Consider the following 23,402-nt stretch of genomic DNA (forward strand, 5'->3'; position numbering starts at 1 on the left):
TTATACGCAAGTATGACAGGAATTTTAATGACTTCTCCAAACTCCACATGTAATAGAAAGGGAGATGGAGATAAGAGTAATGATTTTAATTGCTCTCAAACTGCATTACAGAAAGCAACCTGCCTATACACTATAAGAAGAGCTCAAGGACTATCCAACAGGACAGAGTAAGTAGGAGGGCTAGATGAGAAAATGTCATTTTACATGTGCAAATGAAATGTTACTTCCATTCCCCAGTGTAACCCACAAGGTTAGGATACACCCAGGATCATCCTTTTCCTCACATGGGAGACATTCTTAGTTATTAAAACACAGAGCTGTATTCCCTGAGATCAAAAGAGGGAGCCACGGAGAGCTGAGCCATTGGTATGCAGCACCAGGAAGAAGCGGAGATTAACAGCAAAAATAAGATTTCATTGCACATGACAGAGAAGCCAACTAAGAGTCTAAAAACCACAAATATCAGATGACTGTGAAAGAGAACATCTCTGAACAAGAAGGTGGATTCATTTAAGCTCTTCTTAATAGCACTGCAGACACTTAGTTTAGAGGTAGTCAGTGAAAGAGCCAGTCTGGAATTAGTATGGGAATGCTCAGCCATGTAATACTGAAGATGCAATGAGAATGGGTGGATTCATACAAATATCACAGATATTTGTAAAATTTTAAGAGGATTATAGAAATATTTGTTTCCAGTACAGACTCACCTGCTCAATAACTGTACTCAGTCACTTGTTTGCAACGTGCTCAGTCAGTTGTATGCTTTTTCTGAAATGTCTTTTTAACAAGATTGGGTGTTTCAGGGAAATGAAAAACACCTTTCTCAGGACATTTGCTTAGTATCCACTAATTGTAGATGGTTTCTGAACCGTTTACTTTTTGATCCCTGCTTGGTAAGCAAAACAAGGAAGCCTGAGAATTTCAATTCAAGGTAGGTTGAATAGGTCTCTTCCTCACAGCCTCTCACCTGTACCTGGTACCAGCTTTAGAGAAGCGGGCCAGGAAGAGGTAACTTAGAGCACTGGAAGACCAGCAGCAGCCCCAGGGAACCTGCCTGCACTCAGCATCTCAGGATGAAGCGACAGGGGCAGGCAGTACTTGGAACCTGTGTGGTTCACTCCCATGGCTCCCAGCCACGGGAGTGACCAGCCATGTGCATCCCAGCTGGACCTGGGTGCAGAACCACTTGAAATTTCTGCAGAAGTAGGAAAATTAAGGTGGGAATTCATCAGATCTTGCTTGCTCTGGTGTCACACCAACAATTATTGCATTTAACCTATTTTTCTTTTCTTCCTACTCAGTTTTTCACAGGTGTTTCAATGCTATATAATACCTGGCAAAAAAATTCTACCTGGAATAAAACTGTCCCTCCCTCTTTTTTGCTCACAGCGCAGAGAGTTTAAAGCTTACTGAAGGATTAAAAAAATAATCTATTTGCTGTCATGATACTATTCCTCAGGCTTATCTACTTTCTTTGGGCAGTAAATACACCTGTGCTAGCTGACCTCGCTCCAGCCCAATATTACACGGGCACAAGAACTCTGAAGAAAAGAAAAATGAATTTGCAAGTGTCAGGTCATAGCCTTCTGCAAAACAAGCTTTTCCCTCCTATCTGAAGGGTTTGTGCTTCTGAAAGCCAAGCACACCTTTTGCAGACTGCAAGCAAGAGCCTCTAAGAAATACTGAAGTTTGACAGCATACACTCTCTTACACATCTGGGGTGTAAGTCCCATGTAACTGCAGAGAAAATGCCACCATTCACAGCACAAGGTATTGTGGGCTGGATGACTCACTGACCAGCAGGACACGTAGGGGACACCATTGGGACGTACCCTGGTCAGCCTCTCCCCACAGTACAGAGACAGAGTGCACCAACAAGTCCTGGAGACTATGGCACCACTGAGTATTACTGGAGACAGGATAAACCTCAGAGAATGCAAGACTATTATTTATAGTAGTGAAATAGTAGTTGTCTGGGAGGTGTGTGCATATACCAGTCATCAGGCTTGAAAGAAGTACAGGGAAAGAAACGTGGCCATAACCACACATTTGATCGTCACCCTGATCCCATGAAAAATAGTCTGTGTCACAAAGAAAACATGGTAGGTGCACATAACAATGGAACACTTACCCTGGAATCCTTTTCCAGATGAAGCTTGTGTTGAAGACTGCGTCTTCTCCTGGCCTTGGCAATACCATTGTGATAGAAGAAGTATCCAGTATCTAAAAAAGGGAGCTGAGGAAGAGAGAGAGAAAAAAACATCATGGAGCAATCGGCTACTAATAAAGATGACATGGAAAACTTCTACCTGTGAAGTGACTCAGGAATCTACAAGACGACTTCTGAAGAGTCACATCAAAGGGCCCAAATCACTCTTGAGAATGTCACTTCTAAGCAACTTTTGAAAAGTGTGCCCAGCAGCATTAAAGTTATGTGCTACAGGTTCACAATGTGTAGCTTCACTTGTATACGCTTGGTACTATTTTCACCTTATGTTTAAGGTCAACGGTGCCAATATTTCTGAAGGGCTTCCCAAATCACATCAAGATTATTTCCTATTTCCTGAAAAAGCCAGACTAAAAGAACAAAATGAACTGCAAATGATTCGAAACTACCACAAACCATTCTTCAGCAATAAGGCGTTACACAAGTGCTTTTCTGAGCCATTATAACGCACCCGAACTGATGCCACAAGCAGGAAGACTGAAAGCAGAGTGATTTCCACTCTCAGAAAAATACAGTATTTGGAATTTCTTCTGAACGCCAGGAAATGGAACATAAGAAGAATATTAAGAAAACAGACGGCTCACAGCATTGGGGTGGGAACAAGCTTTCCTAAGACGTTTGGGCAGCAAGCAAACACCTCCCGAAGGCTCTCCAGCCCCACCTAAGGCAGATGCCAGGGAAGGAAGATGCATGTCCGTCATTACATGCATCTCTCTCCGCAGGATCGGCAGAGAGTGACTGGAAGGCTAGCCAACGCTTAACTCGGAGAGGCTAAAAGACATTGTGCTAGAACAGCATCCCACCTCCAGCAGTCAATCAGAAAGGTCCTTTTGCATCTCATTCTACAGCTTTTTCCTCATTCTAATTTATTACAGAGATTCCAGTTGAATGTTTAAATCCAAGCAAGTAACTGTCTATTTTTTAACTAGACTTATTTTTGTCAAAGTTTAAAAAAAATGGCTCTTGGTGGGAGGCTACATGTTAATGCTGTGAACATTTCAACTTCAAAGGTTAGACCACCCTGCATGCAAAATAACTACTTAAAAGAGATATTCCAGAACAGCCGTGACAGCTCTATTTCTCTCCTTTTTATCATCTATACTTCATGATAACGTAAACCTCTTCACAGGAGTTCAAAGTTTACTGAAAAACTGAGACTGACATCTGGACAGACTATTCATTGTGAAAACCTGGCCTGAATAAGGGTAGCAGGATCTCGCTGCCATAAAACAGATTCTGTGTCTGTATACAGGTACATAGAGTTCGCAAACATAGTTTTCCTTCTATGAAATTGTCTCCTGTTTCATTTAATCTGTCACTATATCCAGTGCAGTTCTGCAAATATATTTTGACGTACATGTGGAATGGAAAATTCACAGTGAATTCTGAAAGCGTAAAATGTGGTCACATTCCAAAAATGAATACATCAGGTTTGGGGATTTTTTTCTGAAAAGTTCTTTTTTATGTTAATTGAAGCATTTAATATCAATGAAATCAAAGCACTTCACTTTCACTTCTAAAATTCCATGGTATATGATACATAATACAGTAACACAAAGTAACTTAAAAAAAAAAAAATCAAACCATCCCATTCAGACAAAAAGACCTCCTTTTAGGTGTACATAAAAGGTTAAGGAGATTTTCTCAAAAATATTATGGTCCTTTGGAGCTGATTTTTGGGGCTGGCTGGTGAGCTTTTCTAGGTAGATAATCAGAATGTTTTGCACAGGCTCCATACATGTATGAAGAACACAACAGCTGAGGCATAAGGAGAAATGAGGCTATGAAAGCTCACGACAGCGGTCACAGTCTCCTACGCTTCACATCCATCCTCAGAACCGCAGCTCTTAAGCCTCAAATTCTGTCTAGGTTTAGGTTATTTTTTAAAAAGCAGATTTATGTTTAAAGAGTCTAAACCTGACATCTTCACCAACTGGGTAATAAGGTATTTCCACAACATAAGAGTTTGGCAATAGATCTGACTGTCCAGGAAACAGCCTTTCCCCCATATCAGATACATTACTCTATGCCTCAAAAATGTGCAGGGGAAAAAAAAAATAAATCTAAACAGCCAGGTCAGTTACAGCTTGAAATCCATCTCGCTGTGCTAACCATTACCATCCATCGCAAGCTGTGGTCCAATTACCCCTCTAATTCTCTCAGTGAAATCAGGCTATTTTCCTTCTTTTTATCTCAGTATCAACCGTTCAAATCAATTCCAGTCAAATATTGATCTTGATGTTCTCCCATTAAGGAAGACTCAGCAATTTTGAGGATACCTGGAAGCATACAACACATATTCACTGTTCGTTTTCTGAGTAGGGTTAGTTTCTAGTGCCACTTAGAATGAAGTAATATATTATATAGCAAACTTTTAAAGCTGGTGTATTCAAGTCTGACCATAAGCAAAAGCAATTACAGTTAGTATAACAATAGCCAGATTTATGGACAAAATCATGAATAAGCTTGACCGAGGCTATTCCACTCTTTCCTCAGATATCCCAGTAATCTCAGAGGAACTCAGGTATTTTACAGTTTCCATGGTTTTCACACTCGTTCAATGAAACTGGGGAGGACAGACAGAAAGGCAGCTAAGTGAGGCAATACCTGAAATATGACATGATCAAACTTCATGGATCATGACTAATTCATACCAGAAACCAAGCAATTTGCAGGAAGAATCTAAACTCTTCAGTAAATCTTTAAAATTACTGAATGTACACCCAGGAGAAGTCAGACACCAGCAAAGGGCCTAAAACTTGGGACGCTTTGAGAAGGACTTTGCGTCGAGATCTGTGAATACCGCGAGCAACTCCTGAAGTGCTCTGGTTTTGATGAACTCCTGCTACTGAGTCAGTAACGCCTCTGCAGCGACCGAACGGCAGGACACAGGTAGCTCCCAGCAGGGTTGACATTCCTGCTATTAGCTTCTCCGGGAGGTCTAACTCGGATGTGGAGCAAGAGCAAAACAGCAAATACCAAAATGAACAGTGCATGTAATGAAGTAAAATGAAAACAGAAGGGCTCCTGTACATAAAAGACTCCAAAGCGTTACCAGCAGTAGCTACTCTGTAATGTTCTTGTCGTAGAGCTAGACGCTTATTTGAGTAAAATCCCTATTTCGGCAGCAGCAGGCTGTGCATGTAACACGGAGGAATAATGCGCGCAGCCTGCTGGCTCAGGTTCTTTCTATAGGATAGAAGCAAAGCTTCCTGCCCTCGGAGAAAAATCAGCAATTATGTAAGATAACTAATTACTGAAAAGCACTTGAATATTCAAGCGAGGAGGATTATTTGGAGTTAGAAAAGGGTCTGGTATTGCCTCGATGTATAAACATGGTCCAACACAAAGCAGGACTCTGAGAATCTCAGGAATTACAGGCACACCATTACTTGTAATATAAAATTACTGGGGAAAAATACATACAAGCAAAACCAGAATCACAAAGACAACACAGCAAGTGGAGCAAAACCTTATATATGCACCTGTCTCTCCCTTTTTTTCAAATTTGCAACCTCTTTGTGGTTATTAACAATGTTATCTAACGTAGAGACAAAATCCTGTTTAACCTCCATCCAGAAAAGGACATGGACCAGAAAATAACTTTTAAGAATTCAGTGTTCAACTAAACGAAGGCAAGAAAAACTCTTTAAATGTAAGAGGCTTATCTAGAAAGCAAAATGGTTAGGATGCACCATTCAGAAAAAGAACAGTCCACTGCTGAGTCCTCAACTATTGATCTGCTAAGAAGGAAAAAGCAGGTATAAGGCAGCCCGTTCCTCTAAGGCATCTGATCTAGGATGGGGAAACACACATGGCTCCCTCGGAGCTGATGGTTCCCATCTCATTTTGTCTACTTGACAGAGCTGCTGTTCTTTTTTGGTCTTGCCTTGGACAATATACACGGTGGCACCAGATATAGTTTTGCCTGTCTGAAATCAAAGGACACCAATATTAGCTGCAAAGCAGTGCAGGGATTTAAAGAAAAGAAGCCACAGAAAGACTAAATTCAGACACTGTTCCTCATTCTAAAACAGCAGCACTGGAGCCACCTTGGGCAAAGCTAACACTGAAAGCAACTGTAAAAGCATCAGCGTCATCTGACCAGAAGAGTCAATCTGCAGCAAAGGTATTATGAAGCAGCAACAAATGCTAAAAAAGAAAAATAAAAAGGTGAATAAAGCTGTCAGTAGCATCAGTACTTTACCTGGCTCTCAGTGAGAGGTCCAGCATTGACAGTCTGTCACTAGTTTTAAGAGGTGACAAATACAACAGAAATAAAGAGCAACCTTGGTTGCCAGGCTTATCTTCAACGTTAAGTTTTACTGACTCCTTATCTTCAACATAAATTTTACTGACTTGCTTCAGGGCACTACCTACGTACATCTGACAAGCAAATGATGGTGCCCACGGAAAGTTTAAGAATACAATGGATTGCCCCCTCCTATTGTAATGGGACTGATCTCTGCCCCATCTTCCCATGCTGCCTTTCATGCTATATCACATAATGCAGCATCCCTACAGCACACTGTTCGTCTTTGTGCATCATTTGCAACAATTTCTCCCTGATACTGTAATATTCTAAAACTATTAAGGTTCCTCTCCCAAGTTACCCATGGAGACAACAGTCCATAACAACTTTCTTTTGAGCAAAATCATTTAAAAATATAAGCAAAAGGTGATTTATAACAAGTTACCCCAGAGTCACCTTCTTTGATTGTCACCAAAGTCAGCATAAATAGATGCATCAGTGAATAAGATTCACAGAAAGTCCTTGTCCAGCCAGGCTGATGCAGACCCTCCTCAGGGCTCCTTGCCTGCCAGGCACGTGAGGGTTCAGACAAACACTGGTGCTACAGAAACTCTTTGCCTGCTCTGAGGAAAAAAACAATACTCATCTCCCAAATAAAAAATTAGTTAAAAAGACTGTATTAATTAAAAAAAGTATAACACAAAACATCTTTCCCCTACAGGGCCCAAGCACAGCTCCTGACTTTAAAAGGGGCCATAAATCTGCACAGGTGAGCTCTTTCATCCCATTACTGCTCAGTAATTACACCAACGGAAAATATGACCTAAACCTGGCACAAGGAAATGTATTTGGAGCCTTCATGGGCCCCACAGGTCTCACTCCTTCAGCTGCCATTACAGCTGAAGCACAACGAAGTGCCTCCCAGCAGAAATTAGAAACCTTTTAGAAACCTTTTCATCCTAGTTTCACCAAATGCACTGAGGATGCTTATAAATATTCAATATGAATTTTTAAACTATCTTTCTCTCATTTTCCTTCACCCCAATTAGCATTAGAAATCGTTTCACTTTTAAATACACAGATGGGAGCCAAGTCTGCAGTCAAAGGCACTCACTCACTATAGCGACGAGGGCCACGTACGGGCAGAGCCAGCGAGAAACACGGGCAGCCCCAGGCACTGGAATAACACAGAACAAAGCACAAACAAGAAAGGATTAATCCAAATGTTGGTGGAGAAATGCGAAATAGCACAGAGGACTAAAGCTGTGCCAGAGCTTACCCAATATGAAATCCAGTCCACTGTGTCCCCGCAGCCCCAGGCAAGGATTTCACACTTTCTCATTAGTGCACTATAATTACTCTGAAGGCTCAGCGTAAGGAGCCACACCAGCTCCAAACAGCCCCGAAGACTGGCACAGCCAGGTCCAGGTCTGAGTGTTATGACTCAGCCTTCCTGGCTTGTTTCTCATTGCACCTGTGTCTTATTTAGCTGCCTCCACCAGAGCCTAATCCGCTTGTCTTGGCAAATCTGGCAGGTGGAGGCGTTAGCCATAGTTTTAACACTCCCAAAATGTAAATCTCATATTAAAACATCCTCAGAAGACAACCCTTGTGAAATCGACCGATTAACACACAGTGCAACATCTCCCCTACAAAATAATTCAGCAATTTCTGACTTAGATACTTACATATGTTTTCAGCTCTGTTTCATATACATATCCAACCACCTCTTAAAGAAATCAGCGACAGGTGGTAGTAATACAAAAGGATTGTGACTACCTGGTTGGGAGATCCAGAAGTCAATGGAAATATGCCTGGTAACAAGGCTACCTGTTGCTGTCATTTACAATATTAGTTATCCTGTAAGCTTCAAATATTCTAGTAAGAATAGAATATTTTACTTATATATTCTATAAGAATATTTGAAGCAACCTTGCTTCAAATATTCTAGTAAGTCTTTCTCAAGCCAGCAGAAGGAGTTTCCGATGCTTTGTGAAAGGTTCTCTCACCCCCACAGAGAAATGTCTTTTCCTCTAGAAACAAAATCAAATGTGATATCCAAAGACTGCAGAATATATGTCTTTGGATTTTATTTTATCCAAAAGGATAAAACAAAGCCTTTTGTCTAGTCCCTCTTGCATGCGGAAACCACAAGGTTAAACAGTCTTCCCAACAGTTGGACATGAGAGATTTAGTAAATACAAGGAAGTAAATGGAAGAAATAGAACCAGTTGTGGACTGCTATTATGCTTACACGTCCAGTCTGTCCACCTGGAATTCATCTGAGCTCCCCATACGATCCATGGAGGGGAAAAAAAAAAAAAAAGAAAAAGAAGCAATTTTAGAGCATGATTCATCTGACCTATTTTAGGTGGCCATGTTCCAATGAGCAGAGCTCAGCCCCAGGAGCACACCTTTCACTCCAGAGACTGTAAGAGGAGCACAGCTGTCCACATTCAGGTAGATCAATTCTGATGTTAAATGTCTAGTTCTCCTTTTCTCATCAGTTTTCTTCTTACATTATCACACACACTGCTTCCGACCGCTTACAAAACACTGCTCCATTGGGTTGGTTTCAAGTTTGCAATGTTTGGAATTTGATTTGCAATTGAATGAATCATAGAAGTTTAACGTTTTACTGTATTTATATCACTGTTAAGTTTGTCACTGAAGAGCTTCATCCTGCAAGCACGTAACAGTCACATAAGTCATCAAGTGACAAGATTGTGGATTTGCTGATAGTTTTATCAGCGAATTGGAGAAGCCATTTGAGGCTTTTAAAAGAGTTATTGTAGTTTATGTGAATGGATTTGTGCATTTTAGAGAGTTTTATCCGTTACTCTCCAGTAACCATAAAACCCATTATTGATTCTACCATGTGTACTGTTGAAAGCAGGATACTTTCCAGATTCAGAGAAGAGAAGAATGTTCTTGTTTACACACTAGCACTCGCTTTGGACTGTCTGGATAAATCCAGATCGTCATTACGTGGAGTAGGTGATTGTTACTGCTTGGCTGACAGCCTGAAGCGAAGCCCTAGCAATCATCATTATGTCCTCTTACATAGATGCGGAGGATCCTGCGAGAAGAGCACCTCAGCCAAAGCCTGGGGACCAGGGAGAATCCTGGAGCTCAGCACCCAGAAGAGTCACTGGGAACATCGAACAGTTGTGTTGTCATTTTTAGCAGCAACAAACGACCACTGGGAAATTGAGACAGCCCTCTCCAATCATTCAGCTACACGGCTCCATAACGACCACACACACAACAGATAAACATATGCATCACTTAGAATAATAAATTAAATATGATCCCATCAGAAGTTGAATTAATTAAATTATCTTAAAACAGATAGGAAAAATGAAATTTTTCCACAATTTGGGAGAATTTTACTCATCCTGTTAAAAAACACCCCCAAAAAACCCCCAACCTTCCCTCAAAAAACCCAGAGAAAGACAAACAGAAGTTAGACTCCAGACATTCTTTAGGGGCACTTGGCTCCTAGACTTAACTTTCCTAACTCGCCTGTGTTAGTAGTGACTTCAAGGATTATTGCTCCTTAACTGTGCAGTGTAAATAACATCACAGCCAGAAAGCCGGTCAGTGCTTCATCCAGTTAACTAACTGTAGTTCATTTAGCCTGTGACAGTCAACGCTTTAAGAACACAAGGAAAAAAAGGATGCTGCCACAAAAGTGGTTTTGTCAGTTCTACATTTTATGACCAAAGGCGAATAAAACTTTTGCTGTTCATGCCTGTCTCCTGCTTGGAGCAACAGGGCTCCTCTGGGTATCCTGCCACTCTTTCAAGGCTCTTCTGTGTTTTCAAAGCATCTCCCAAGATGATAATACTCTGTGAAAGTTTTCACACCTCAAATAACCTTCTCACCAAGATCATTCTGTCCAGGACCATTTAATTTGTGCTTTCTCTCTCTGCTCTTGCTTCACATGGTAGCACTCTGCTGTACAACAGAGCCAAGACTAACACTCCCAAGACATGAGTTTCAGCTGTATCCTAAATACTCCCTGTAGCTTAGCCCTGGCCAATGCTCTGAGAATGCTGAGTAACCGCAGTGCCTCCTATTATTAGGAGAATCTCAGGCAATTACAGCTGTAATATTCTCGTTTCAGTTGCCTTGCATGTAAAATAGCACAGTCTAACAAGTACTTGTTTACTTATTTTATTTATTGATAGGATTCATTTAATTACTGTTTGCACAGCACTATAGACTGTGCTATAAAACTATAACTATAAAATGCCAAGTGCCATTGTCAACATATACTAACAGCTATATATCTACACATACAATATATATGTATGTAATCAGTTACCTCTTTAGCAACAGTTATTTGGCAAATATTTTAATATGTTTAAATAATACATGATGGAACTCTCTTCTTCATAACAGTGCATCTGTCTTAGGGAAAACTTATATTATAAGAAATAGCTTGATTTAGTTCAAGTCTGCGAATTGAAGTGACCGTGGTACATTTCTAACTAAGCTGGATCAATACTGCTGACAGCAATTAGCACTGCTAACAAAGGCCACTTTGCCTCATTCCTGATCTACAACCCAGCTCTCCTTTTAAGCATGTAACCAAACAGGTCAACTACTATTGTCACACTGGAACCTGGTGTCACATCTGGTGAGATAAATGCCATGAGATAAAGTTTGCATTAAGATGCAGTGTGCCCCAGCCAAAAATTACTTGTATCTTAAGGATGGGGAAGGGGCAAGGCATGGCCACTCACTGACATTGCAGCAGAGCACTTCAGCATTATTTTTAAACCTACGTCCGTGTAGCAAAGCGTGTAGGACATAAAGATGCGTGCAAGCACTTCGCTAATGTAGCACCTAAAAGCAACATCATGAACTCAAGCTCTAATGAAATAGTGCTATAAAAGCAGCTCAGACTAAAATTACTTGGTTACTAACAAGAGCTACTCAAGAAAGCACAGAAAAGGTGAACTGCGCTAATGCAGAGATGCTCACCCTTACCAACACTTAAGGAAGATTTGTAGCTCTCTTTCTGTCCAAAACCTTTACTTTTTTCTTTTTTCTCCATGTCTGTTTAATGGTAGGCTGCCAAGCAATAGCCGAATGACAAAAAGTGCTTCACAGGGAGGTTTCTGTTGTTAGACCACACTGAACAAGTCTCCAGTTCCCAGAGAAGCAGTCAATTCCTAATGGAGAAAAATATGTGCTTTGTAGGAGAGAAGGGTAACAATTTATAGGTTCTGATGGGTAACAATCAGAAATGAAAACTGTGACATTAAACTACAGGAGAGGTAGGCACACTGTTTCTTCTTTTTTTGAAAAACTTAAGATAGTAGGCTTGAGAAGAGCAGGGCAAGGAAGCTTTAAGAAAACCACCTTCAGCGGAGCCAAGGAAAAGTGAAATTTTGTGACACCACTGTTCTTTTTTTGTAAAGTTGCTTGACTCTGCTAACAGAAAGTCACAGACATTAATCCCCACTACTACAAGAACAGGTCAGAGACAAATTCTTCCATTACTCCTGCCATCATGAACTGGAGAGGGCTCCTCTTTGCTCCAGTACACAACAGCATGATCATCACTTCACAACACAGACTAACTGCTCTGAGTGGGTTCAAGAGCTCTGTATTAGACGAAGAAAAAGGATGACCCAAATCTGCCTCGATGCTAGCAATAATGATGAGAAAGGAAAGAAAATAGAATCACCAGCTCTTCCTCTCAGGACGTACCTCATTGACCTTTCAGGCAGCTGCAAAATAAGTCTTTTTACTGTTTGCTCCTACCAATTAATAAATGACAGAAGTTTATTGACAGCAGAAATTGTGGTCAATCCCGCATGTGCTGATATGTTATTTTGCTTTTATTGTATCAGTCAAGCAAGACAAATGTAGGTTCTTAATTAATCACTCAGCATGTTTCAGCCTTTAGAGACTGGAATACTGATTTCCCTAACAAGGTACAATATATTTTACATGAGTAAAATATGTTCAAAGAGAAAAAAAGGGATTTTACAGAATGAAATTGAGTGGTTTAATTCTCATCATTAGAAAGAGGAAAAAAATCCACTTGTTGTTCTGTCTGCATTTTAGTCTGAACTATATCAGAGTTGTAGGAGAAACTGAATGGTTTTACAGTTAAGAGAAGAAAAGTACCTTTGCCTGTGAAGTTTTGAGGTTTAAATAGTAACATAAAAATTAATAGACTGAAACACTGCAAAGACCAAAATGCAGTTGAAGTCCTGATCAACAACTGTCATCCCACCGATGCTAACTCATTTTTCCAAACTTGCAAATATGTTCAGGTTCTGATCTTCACTCAAATTCAGAAGTGACAATTCCGCTTCACAACTGGTTCACAGTAACTTCTAAATCACTAAAATTAGTTGACACACATTTCTAAAATTAATTGACACAGGGAAGCATAAGGTCCCTGTGGGACCGATGGGAATCCACCAGTCACGGTTACAGCTAATTGGCCATATCTTAGCTGCAGCTAAAAGCCTTAAACAGAAGCTTCTGCTGCACTTGGTGTTGCACAGTATGTGGCAAAGACAGTGCTCACACACTGAGTAGATTTCACAATCAGACCCCTTTGTTTCACTGGTGTTCTGTAAAGAGTGAATAGAATCATAGAATGGTTAGGGCTGGAAGGGACCTTCAAAGGTCATCTAGTCCAACCCCCCTGCAAGGAACAGGGATATCTCCAACTAGATCAGGTTGCTCAGGGCCTCGTCCAACCTGGCCTTGAATGTCTTCAGGGATGGAGCATCCACCACCTCTCTGGGCAACCTGTTCCAGTGTTCTACAACTCTCATGGTAAAAAATTTTTTCCTAATATCCAATCTGAATCTACCTCCCTCTATTTTAAAACTATTACCCCTTGTCCTATCACAACAGGCCCTCCTGAACAGCCTCTCCCCATCTTTCCTGTAGGCCCCCTTAAGGTACTGGAAGACCGCTATAAGGTCACCCCGAAGCCTCCTCTTCTCCAGGCTGAACAGCCCCAACTCTTTCAGCCTGTCTTCATAGGAAAGGTGCTCCAGCCCTCTTATCATCTTCGTGGCCCTCCTCTGGACCCTCTCCAACTGGTCCATGAATAGGCAGACAGGAGGATCCACGGCCATCAGGAGAGGCTATATTCCACCTCTTTTACTGCCCCATACGAGGAACAGATTCACCTGTTTAGCTCTAGCTTGATATCCAATACCTGTTTAATAACAGTAACAGTTTCTCTACGTAATAATAATAATTAAACATATATTTGTTGGGTTTTGGGTTTTCACAGTTTGGTTTTATACTCTAGGAGAAAGCAGCTCTGACATATTACCCTTTTACTCATCAGGTAAGCAAATAACCTAGTTCAGTCATGAGTATCTGAGACACACTTGCTGACAGGTTTGATGTAAACACTGAGGTCGCTCTTTCCATTTCCTTTCTGTGGACAAAGAAGTTAAGAATATAACATTTACACAGAAGTTTTGTTTGAGAAGGTAGGTAATACATGACAAAGAACATTACGTCCCAGTTCACTCCTTGAGTGAGTAAACTACAGCTATTGCTACCTAATTTGTTTATAATCCCAGTGTATAAATGGTAAGACCGGGCTAGCCCATAATTGCCATTTTTTAGGTCCGAGCTCCTGCTACTTGCTGGACACAGCCAGCGTTGAGCTAAGTTAGACTTTTGAGCTACTGTCATAAATCCATGACCAAACTGGATTTCATGCCTGCTGATAAACTACGTGTGGTGGCCACGCAGAATTTCACACCGCGCAACACCAAATTCGTCTCTCTCTGGGACAGTGCTCTCTGTCCCAAAGCGCTGAGCCAAAATTAAATCTCCATTTCGGTAGTACAGGGTCGGCTTTTCCAGTGAACTTATGGGAGTTAAATGTAGAGCTCACATTGATTTACAACAAGAGCAACGCACCAGACTGCTTCAGGTTACTTAGAGAAATCCTGTCTTTGACAAATAGTCCAGCACTTCGGCTTCCTCCCACCAGAGGCCAGTGATGGATGGAAGCTCTGAGCCGCTCGCTGCAATATTTATAGCTGTCATGCAGCCAGCATCCTGTAGAGACCTGACCCATTTAATTATTTGAAAAAGTTGAAAGAAAAAAAGAAAAGGGTTTCTGACGACTAAGATAGCATTACAGGACAAAGGTAAATTTTAGATCCATTAAGTACAGCACTGAGTTTGTTACTACAGCTCTCACAGAAACGAGCCGCTCGTGCTATGGACTGGAACTGCACAGAAGGGTTTCCCAGGTATAATGTTTTAATAAGAGCTGGCAGAATTTATCATCCATTTTAGCATTTTGGCTTGATTTCCAGCTCATGGAATTTTTTTTTTTTTCCATGAGCATGGACATTTCTCGGAACTTACTAACTGAAACTATCTACCAAATAAATTCTACATACATTTCAGCAAATACATTGTAAGTACTTTATTGCAAGCATTTGAAACTTGAGTTGCATTGATAAATTTTAATTGGAATAATTCCATACATGGATAAGGGAAAGGGTCACGTGCAAACCTCTAGGTAGCTACACTGTAAAGTATTAGCAGTAAAAGTATTCCAGGAAGTCTTATGTGGGTTGTTTTGTTGGGGTTTTTTTGGTGGTTTTTTTTTATTTTATTATTTTTATTTTTGTTGGTTTTGGTTTGTTTTGGGTTTTTTTCAAACTAACATGGTAAAAGCTCTAGTTTAAATGAAATACCTGCTAATATTGTTCTAATGTGGAATGGGTTAAAGATGTTAACACTCCTACACTGACAGTAACGGCGCTGTAATTGGGTTTGTTTTCCCATTTTAACTACAGCAGTACAGTTACAGCAATTAGTTTTCCAGTCTTCCACCTTCACTCAATGTTGGTTCTTCTAAAAGATAACACAAATTCAAGCACCCCACAATGCACCTCGGTGCTTTTCTGAAGGATCCAAGCCTAGCAGCACAGTCTCTGGGATCATTTGCCTGCTAATAAACAAATGCCAAGGATGCCACGGCTTCTCAGATAGAAGCACTTCAAGCTCAGAGTGAACTGACAATTTATTTTGGTCTAGAGTTTTAATCTGGATTTGAACTGCCAAGCAAGAAACAAAATGCTCTACCTCATTCATGGTAACCTAAACCATCTGGCTCTGGTTGTAGGCATGGCAATCGGATCTGTTCATCTGGCCTGATACCAAAAACCAAGTCTTCAAGCCAGGGTACTGTTACAAAAACAGTTATCCTTTTGCTGCACAGCTCTGCAACCTCAGGTCTGGGGACAAATTCAACTTCGGTGTCGGTAATAACAACAGATATCCATAGTGACTCTTAGAAATGGATCTCACTGCTTTCAACACATGGAAAACCTACTCAGAGGAATGAGAGCTTCAAATAGGGCCCCCAGAGAGAGCCACAGCATATGGGATCCCAAAGTTCAAACACATACAGGCAACGAATATATCCGTATGCTGCAGAGTCCAAATACAGCCTGAAAGTCATCTACAAGAAAGCTATCTGGGCAGAAGGAAGGAGATCTCAGACTGACAGCAGGACAGCAATACCATACTAACAATCTTTGTTTATCTAGTGCTGATATTAAAATAACACCTTTGACTATAAATTCCATAGCACAGGTCTGAAATAGCTAAGGAACTGGCAGACTTGAAGTGAAGGAAACAACGCCAGAGATCCGTTTCTGGTATATTAATCTTCTCTCTCCTGGTGCAAATCCTGAACCTCATCTGCATGGCACAGAAATCTCCACACAACATCATGATTCTTTTACGCAGAGGCGTACAAAGGAAAGAAAGAACCTGGGCAGATGAAGTCACTACACACAATACTCTGACGGGATTTCACAAGAGTAGGAAAAGGAGCATCACCAGGGTTAGGAGACACAGTACAGGGCAACAAGCTGTTTCTTGCCATAAAATGTCAACAAAGAATGCGTGGCTTCTCTACCGGTGGTTCCCTCACCTGACAAGTACTATATGGAGCAGGGGCTCTAGAAAACAAGTTAGGGGCCCGCTTCTGGTTTCCATGGTGCCACACCACCCTAAAACTGCTGGTCAAGGAGGCTGGCTCTGGTCTGGCGGTGTGTGCACAGCCTCTAGCACAGAGGAGCCTGGGTGAGCCGCTCCTGCTCCACCAACTTTGGCCAGGTGGGGGAAGGAGCAAGCAGCAGCTAGCATCCCCCAGCATCCACATCTTGAGCACTGATGCTCTTCAGCTGCTTATGCCCCCCAGACCTGGAGCTACTTCTTGGAGCAGAAAGCTGTCCCTGGTGCCTTCACACCACATCACAAGAAGCGTTCAGCAGGCAGGCGCTCGAGGCTACGCTGCAGGACACAGGCTAGTACACACCATGCTCGGTTCTGCTGTGCTGGGACCACTGCGTTCTGGAAATGCTGTTCACTTCTTAGTATGTTTTCTCTTTCCATTTTTCTCCTCGACACTGACAAAACTAAATATAATTTAAATGAAAACAAATAACTGCATAGCCCCACTTGGGCTGCAGCATCAAAAAAAACAAGTGAAAGAGGAATTACTTGCCGCGTGTTTCCTGGGTCTCTACCACATGCTCAATTTTGCCAATGAGTTCAAGCAATATGGAACACACAAAATTATAAATGCGGGCAGCTTTATAAATAGCCAGAATTCAGTATCTTTGTGTTGACTGAGCTACAGCTCAGTAAATAAAACAAAACTTACCTGTAAAGGTAGGGTTTAATGTGCATGTTTTGTCAAGAAACAGAACTACATCATGTATTCAAAACAGTAATACAGCAATTACAGCAAGGGATCTATAGCAGGGGAGTCTGACCTTGTTTTACACTCAAATAATAAATGCTATGAAAATCTGACAAGGTAATTATTTTATACCTCAAGCAGAACACTCACCACCAACAAGCAGTCGGTTTAAGTCTCTGTAGAGAAGGAGCTCTACAGAAACTGGGTTAGGGATGTAGTTCAGCCTACGGTTTACATTCTTCTTCTGGTTGATAGTTTACAGCTTTCAGATACAAAAGCAAATACATTTAAGTAATGGGCAATTCTTTTTCTTCTGAGTTAGCCAGTGATAGTGTCTGCTCCTGGGGCTGCGTCTGCATCCAAAGCAGAATGCAAAATAAAATTTAAAAAGCCCAAATCAAAAAGCGTAATTTTGAAAGAAATACAGCTATTTCCTCCTATGAGGCAGACTTTACTACCGTAGGAAAATTCTGATTTAATTCCACTAACATTTCTTTTGAGTGCAAATAGGAGCAAAAAGGACTTCCCAGGTTGCGCCCAGTGATATGTCTGGACCCTACCCACGAGGAGCTGACGAAGATCCCTCCAAATGCAGATAGCTGCTCTCTCTGCATCTCCCCAATTACTTTCTTCCAGACCTTTTCTGGAAAAAGCAGCTCTCCACCACCCCCCAGCAGTGTGCCTTCCCACAGCAGGATCAAACTTTTCCTGCTAGTTAATTGCTTCTTCCCCCTAATTTAAACACATCAGCTCAGACTCTCTTTTGGAAACTGAAGCATTTGCTGCTATGGTGAGATGACCTAATGAAATCTCAGTAGTTGCACAATTAGCATTTGCATGGAATTTTCTTTTTCTTATCTTAGTAGTACAAAATTGCAACATGAAATCTAGGACTTCAAAGCTCTTGGTTTCCTCAAAAAATTTACATTTTACCTTCAATTTTGAAGAGGTTTTTCTGTTCCCATAATAAAGGGTTACTTTCGCAAACAAACATCCTTTCCTCTAGGCCAGCATAAAACGCAAAGCTAATTAATTATTAAATGCGTATTAGTGCACGGAAACACTGCAGTCTGAGGCTTGATCTTAAGTCTTTGGACTCCAGTGGGCTCATGGGGAGAGGCCTGGGCTCTGCCTCCTCTTTGCACAGGATGCTCCATTGCTTCAGCAACTGTTTCCACACTGGAGCACGTCTGCACCCTCTGTGCTGCCTTCACCTAACCAGAACCAACGCTCGCACGAGCGCTTGGGTTAGCAGCACACGTGAAAGCAACACAGGCATGTTTATCTGTAAAGTACAGACCACCATGTATGTGCACGAATTGGCTGGTTAATATATATGCACACAGAGTCAGCAGGAGCCTGGCTAAGAATTCACCCTTCTTCCTTCTTCTTTGCTCCATGCACAGGTATTAGTGGAAAAGGAACAAGAGACACACATATCTATATCTAAGAACACATATACAGGCAGACGTTCACTGCCAGCATTTTTCACATGCATAGAACCCCGTCCAACCATCGCATAACCTGGCACCTTAAATATCATGCTAGGCAAACACCTCTTCTCCAGGTTTAGGGGCTGATCTACACAGGAAGGGCTTTCAGGACTTTAGCATGTGGATCCCAGGACGAAATTTTCAGTATCGCTGGAGGAGATCCCTGCAAAGAGCTCCCAAAGCTGCAAACCCATTATTCTGCCTCCTGGTCTGTCTTCCACATCACATCAACTCCCACCTCACGAGCTCCCAGCCTAGATGCAGAGAAGTGGGCTGCTGCAGCAAGAAACGTAGCTTATTTAGCTGTTAAGTTTTGCTTTCTACAAGTCTGTATTTATGCAATCTAAAAAAACCCAAAGCTCCCAGTGTTTCACCCTGAAAATCCTGGCCAGCTCCAGAAAGCTTGGTCTTCAACCAGCAGCCTCCTAAGCAAAAATGGGAAGCAGAAAAATCACAGCTATGAGAGGTACCTTGGGTTTTGCAAGATTTAGAGGGAGAGGTCATCAGGTGATACACCACAGGAAAAACAGACCAGTTTTAGTCATGTAAAATTCTCCATGTTTTGAAATCCATGTTTGGTTCTTATTTTAAAATCTGAGGCCACTGAATGCTAATTGTTTAAAATCCTTCACCTCAACGCTACCAGAAGAGGAATATTTAGCTATAGTGGCATTTTGTAGATTGTCTCGGTCTCAGTGTTGTTGATGAAATGGAAAGCGATGTCTAAACTCTGATCTGTAATTAGGAGACCTTTCCAAATGCTTCTTCCAACTCTCCTTGTTAGAAATGCATTAAGAACTGAAAGGCAAGGTCAGAAAGCAGCTTTTTTCATCCTGCATTAAGAAACGTATTCTGGTGGCAACCATGCCAGGAGACAAATAAAACGAAGAGAAAAAAATTGTTCCTTTTGCAGTGCTCACATTTTAGCATGTAGCTATGAGAGAGGCATCGTTGTGACTCCTGAATGCTCGAAGATAATAAAGCTGACGATGTTAAGAAAAGAACATGCTTTATCACAGTATCTGCTTCACCAGGAATATATAGAATCAATTTTGGCAGGTACAAATGGATTGAAAAATTGCAAACATTAAAAAAAAAAATAAATCAAAGAGCACAATTAGAGTAACAAAGAGGTAATACAACTTGGGACTAATTTAGGGAAGGGAAAAGAAAAATTGACCAGTGTTTTTGAGAGTTTGTCTCATGTTGGGATCCTAGATCTAAACATCAGTAAATGTTTACATAAGTACCAAACCCTTCTTAATCAATTCATCACGCACTGAATTTAGAGTACACATTTTAGCTCACCTGAAGTTTTCTAGTGGTTTCAGAATGATGGTAGGAAGCATGGCCAAAGAATCAATTAGAAAGTGCATCACACAGTTTGTAACATTAATCTTCAAGGCAATGCTTTCTCTTGTATTTCTGCAGAAATCTGCTGTTAAGTAAGTGCAATACACACTCGCTAAGAGATCACCTTTTATTGGGGAAAAAAAACATACGCACTAAAAATATGTAATTTAAAAATCAGCTTCCATAAAGACACGTTAAAGGAGCATGCATGCACACACACACAGCATGCATAAAAAAAATCCTTCATATACATACTAAATCCACACACAGAAAAAAGCTGAATCTGCCCTTGTGCTCCCACTGGGAAAGTACCTGCACTGAAATAAAGGTGACTATTTTAACATAACATCTCTTCTCCAATATAGGTAAAGGTAATTGGATCTGGTTTAAGCAAATAACTCATCATACTGTCCAAACAGTATGTGTGGTTGAAGCATGCAAAGATCATTTCTCCTTGCAGTATAATTTGGTTTTTTTCTAGTATTTTTTGAATGTTTTGTTAGACGGTGTATCTACAGAAAGTACTTTCCCCAGGGAGTTTACCACTAACAGCTCTGTTTCCATACACACACACGGCCACGTTCAACTTTCTGCACTGTCGTTACCACCATGAAAGCTGAGTCTGCAGACTGTCAGCAGAGACGCTAGACAAGCCTGATGACAGCAAAACAGATTAGGAGACTCTTCAGTTCAGCAATGCTGAAGAGACGCAGGAGTAGATGGCACAAGCTTTTATTAATGCCCGACTATCGCCATCCAAGCCCCGTTACAGACTTCCCCTGCAGAACGGAGATTGCGATCAGCATCTCATGGATTATCCTCCAGCGCAGACAGCTAAATGCCAAACCCTATGAACTTTTCACGATCCCTAAAATTACTGCCTTACAGATAGCAGGGTGCTATTTTCTCTTGCGTTTGCAGAGGAGGGGTGGGAGGCTCTCTAGCTTTTCAGGGACTGGGATGATGTAACCTAGAAACCTCTTGGGACAGCATGTGCTCAGTACAGGAGCCACCACCACCATCTGCCCCCCCACCCTGAGAGCACACGCGTGCCACGGCTCTGCTAGGCTTCGTTCCTAGAGACACCCGTGTCCACGGGCAACAGGGCCCCCCCCCCCCCACCGGCACGTCCTGGAAAGCAGGTACTCTCCTCTCGCACACCCGAGGGACTTCCCTCCAGCTCGCTGCCGAGATGAGCTACCAGATTGATTTCCGTGAAGAATCTGTATGTCTCCTAACGTGCCCGAGGCACCCTGGGGAGAGGCACGGTGGAGAGGAGAGGATTGTAACAGCCCAGGGGCTGCGCTTCTTCATCCTACAAAATCACCTCTCTCCCTGTCTCTTCCCCACGTGGGTCCCAGGATCGTTTGAAGGCATCTAGCAAAAGTAATAAGAAATTCAGCTCTGTGCAAAGATACCCTTCCCTCCCCTAAAGCCTTATCAGCCAGATATCTCCAAGGTAAGAGGGAGGGAGCGCAAACAGGAGGGGAATAAAAACGGAAAACAGTTGACCAAAGAGCCATATATAAGAAGTTTCATGTAACAAGACCTAATCCCTGCAACAGATCCTTTCCCAAGGGGATTAGCAGCCCAGCTCTGTCACTATCAGAACCAGCCTGCAAGCCTAAAACAAAAGCATCTTATCAGTAGCGGGAATTGGCTGTGGTCAAAGCAACAACGATCTTGTTCTCATTTCTCTAATGAGCCCCCACTGGAGTTGAGACAAGGCAGCCCTAGGGAAGGAGTCTCACTTCTTAGGCTTCTTGATTTTTTTTTTTTTTTTTTTTTTAATCCAGGTTTTAAGCCATTTCACTCATCCAAGTTCAGGGTACCATTCTCATTAATTTCCTTGGAAGCAGAATCAGGCTTTCACTGCATAACTACTGGGAAAAGAAAAAAAAAAAAAACCCAAACAAGCAGCAGCAATGCAAACACAGCTCGCCTTCCCTCCACGCTCCTCCAAGCCGAGTGCTGCCCAGGTATTAAGCCTAACAGGAATTATATGGACCAGGGCATTATATTAGCTTCTCTCTGTCTTCACCCCAGACCTGACTGTACCCTAAAACATTCAGAGGTCCAATTATTATCTGAATGGGAGAGATTCCTAGCGGAGCTGGGGTCCCCAGGGCACGGGAAGAGACTCCCTGCCACTGTGGCGACCTTGGATTTCCTGGGACCTCAGGAGAGAAAAAAAGCTTCCAATAGCACTTGAAGTTTCCCAATTTACCTTTATTAGTGATAAGCACTAATTACTTATCCTACTTAATATTAAGCAGCTTCTTCAGCCTAGGGACATCCTGTTTCTCTACGAGAACACCAGAGATATTAAGAAGCCACCAGACTCACAAACTCGAGTATCAAAACCGCTATGAAATCTTCCATTCAAATTGTGTGCAACCTTCTCCATGGAGATGCAGCTTTAATTATTTTCTAAACGCTCCGAGCAGTTTCAATCGCAGCCGTGGGCAGGAAGCCCTGGGCGGCCCCAGCCGCTCCAGCGCCCAGCCCCGCAGGATGGGAGCTCAATTGGAGGATGTTTACATAGTAAGTCAAAAGGCACCAAGCTACCATGTGGGAAACTCCTCTTTTTCCAGTCCAAGAAAACCACCCTCCTGGGCCGCTGCTGAAGAGCGCCTGCAGCGGCTCTTGGCACCGCTATTCCCAAAAACCCTCTCCGAAAGGAGCGGATTAACGCGGGGACAGCCGGGATGCGCCCCGCTCCGTCCCTGCTCCCCAGGTGAGTGGCGGGCAGGACCGTGCCAGGGGCGGGGGCCACCCCGAGCCGCCGGGATGCTCCTGGGAGGACACCGCATGCCCTCCGCCCAACGTGAAGGGCACCGCGCCTCGCCGGCGCCCCGAGCCTGCGCGGGGGGCTTACCTTGCGCACCCCGCCGAAGCCGTGCTCCGCCGCCACCCGCTCGGCCTCCGCCTGGCCCCCGCCGCGCAGCTCCACCAAGAAATGGTTGGTGTAGACGGCTCCCCGGGCCGGGGCGCCGAGGAAGAGCAGCAGGAGGAGGAGGAGGAGGGCGCCCGGCAGCAGCGGCGGCCCCGCCGGCATGGCCCCGCGCTGCGCGCCCGCGGAAGGCAGCCCGCCGCGCCGCGGGGAGGGCGCCGGGCGGGCGAGGCGGGGAAGCGCCCAAAAGATGGGAGGGGAGAGGGGGAAAATAAAATAAATAAAAAAAAAAAAATAAAAAAAAAACCCAAAAAAATAAAGCGGCGGAGGCAGAAGGGGAGCTGAGCGGCGGGGACCGGCCGGGTTGCGGGGGGCTGCTCCGGGGTGTGTGTGTGTATAAGAGCGTGTGCGCTCCGCCAGCTCTGCCTTCCCGGCCCCTCCTCGGCTCT

General features: G+C 42.7%; 1 protein-coding gene across 1 annotated transcript in view; it reads right to left on the minus strand.

Annotated features, from left to right (window-relative positions):
• Positions 1–23,118, minus strand: part of PCSK2 (proprotein convertase subtilisin/kexin type 2) — a 103,584-nt gene extending 80,466 nt beyond the window's left edge. Inside the window, exons 1-2 of the mRNA XM_086631099.1 lie at positions 22,939–23,118; positions 2,132–2,236 (exon numbers count right to left, since the gene is read on the minus strand). Coding sequence (XP_086487225.1) covers positions 2,132–2,236; positions 22,939–23,118 — 285 coding nt within the window. The remainder of the gene's footprint in view (positions 1–2,131; positions 2,237–22,938) is intronic.
• Between the last annotated feature and the right edge of the window lie 284 nt (positions 23,119–23,402).

Source organism: Tauraco erythrolophus, chromosome 2, assembly GCF_009769465.1.
Source record: "Tauraco erythrolophus isolate bTauEry1 chromosome 2, bTauEry1.pri, whole genome shotgun sequence".
Taxonomy (NCBI): domain Eukaryota; kingdom Metazoa; phylum Chordata; class Aves; order Musophagiformes; family Musophagidae; genus Tauraco; species Tauraco erythrolophus.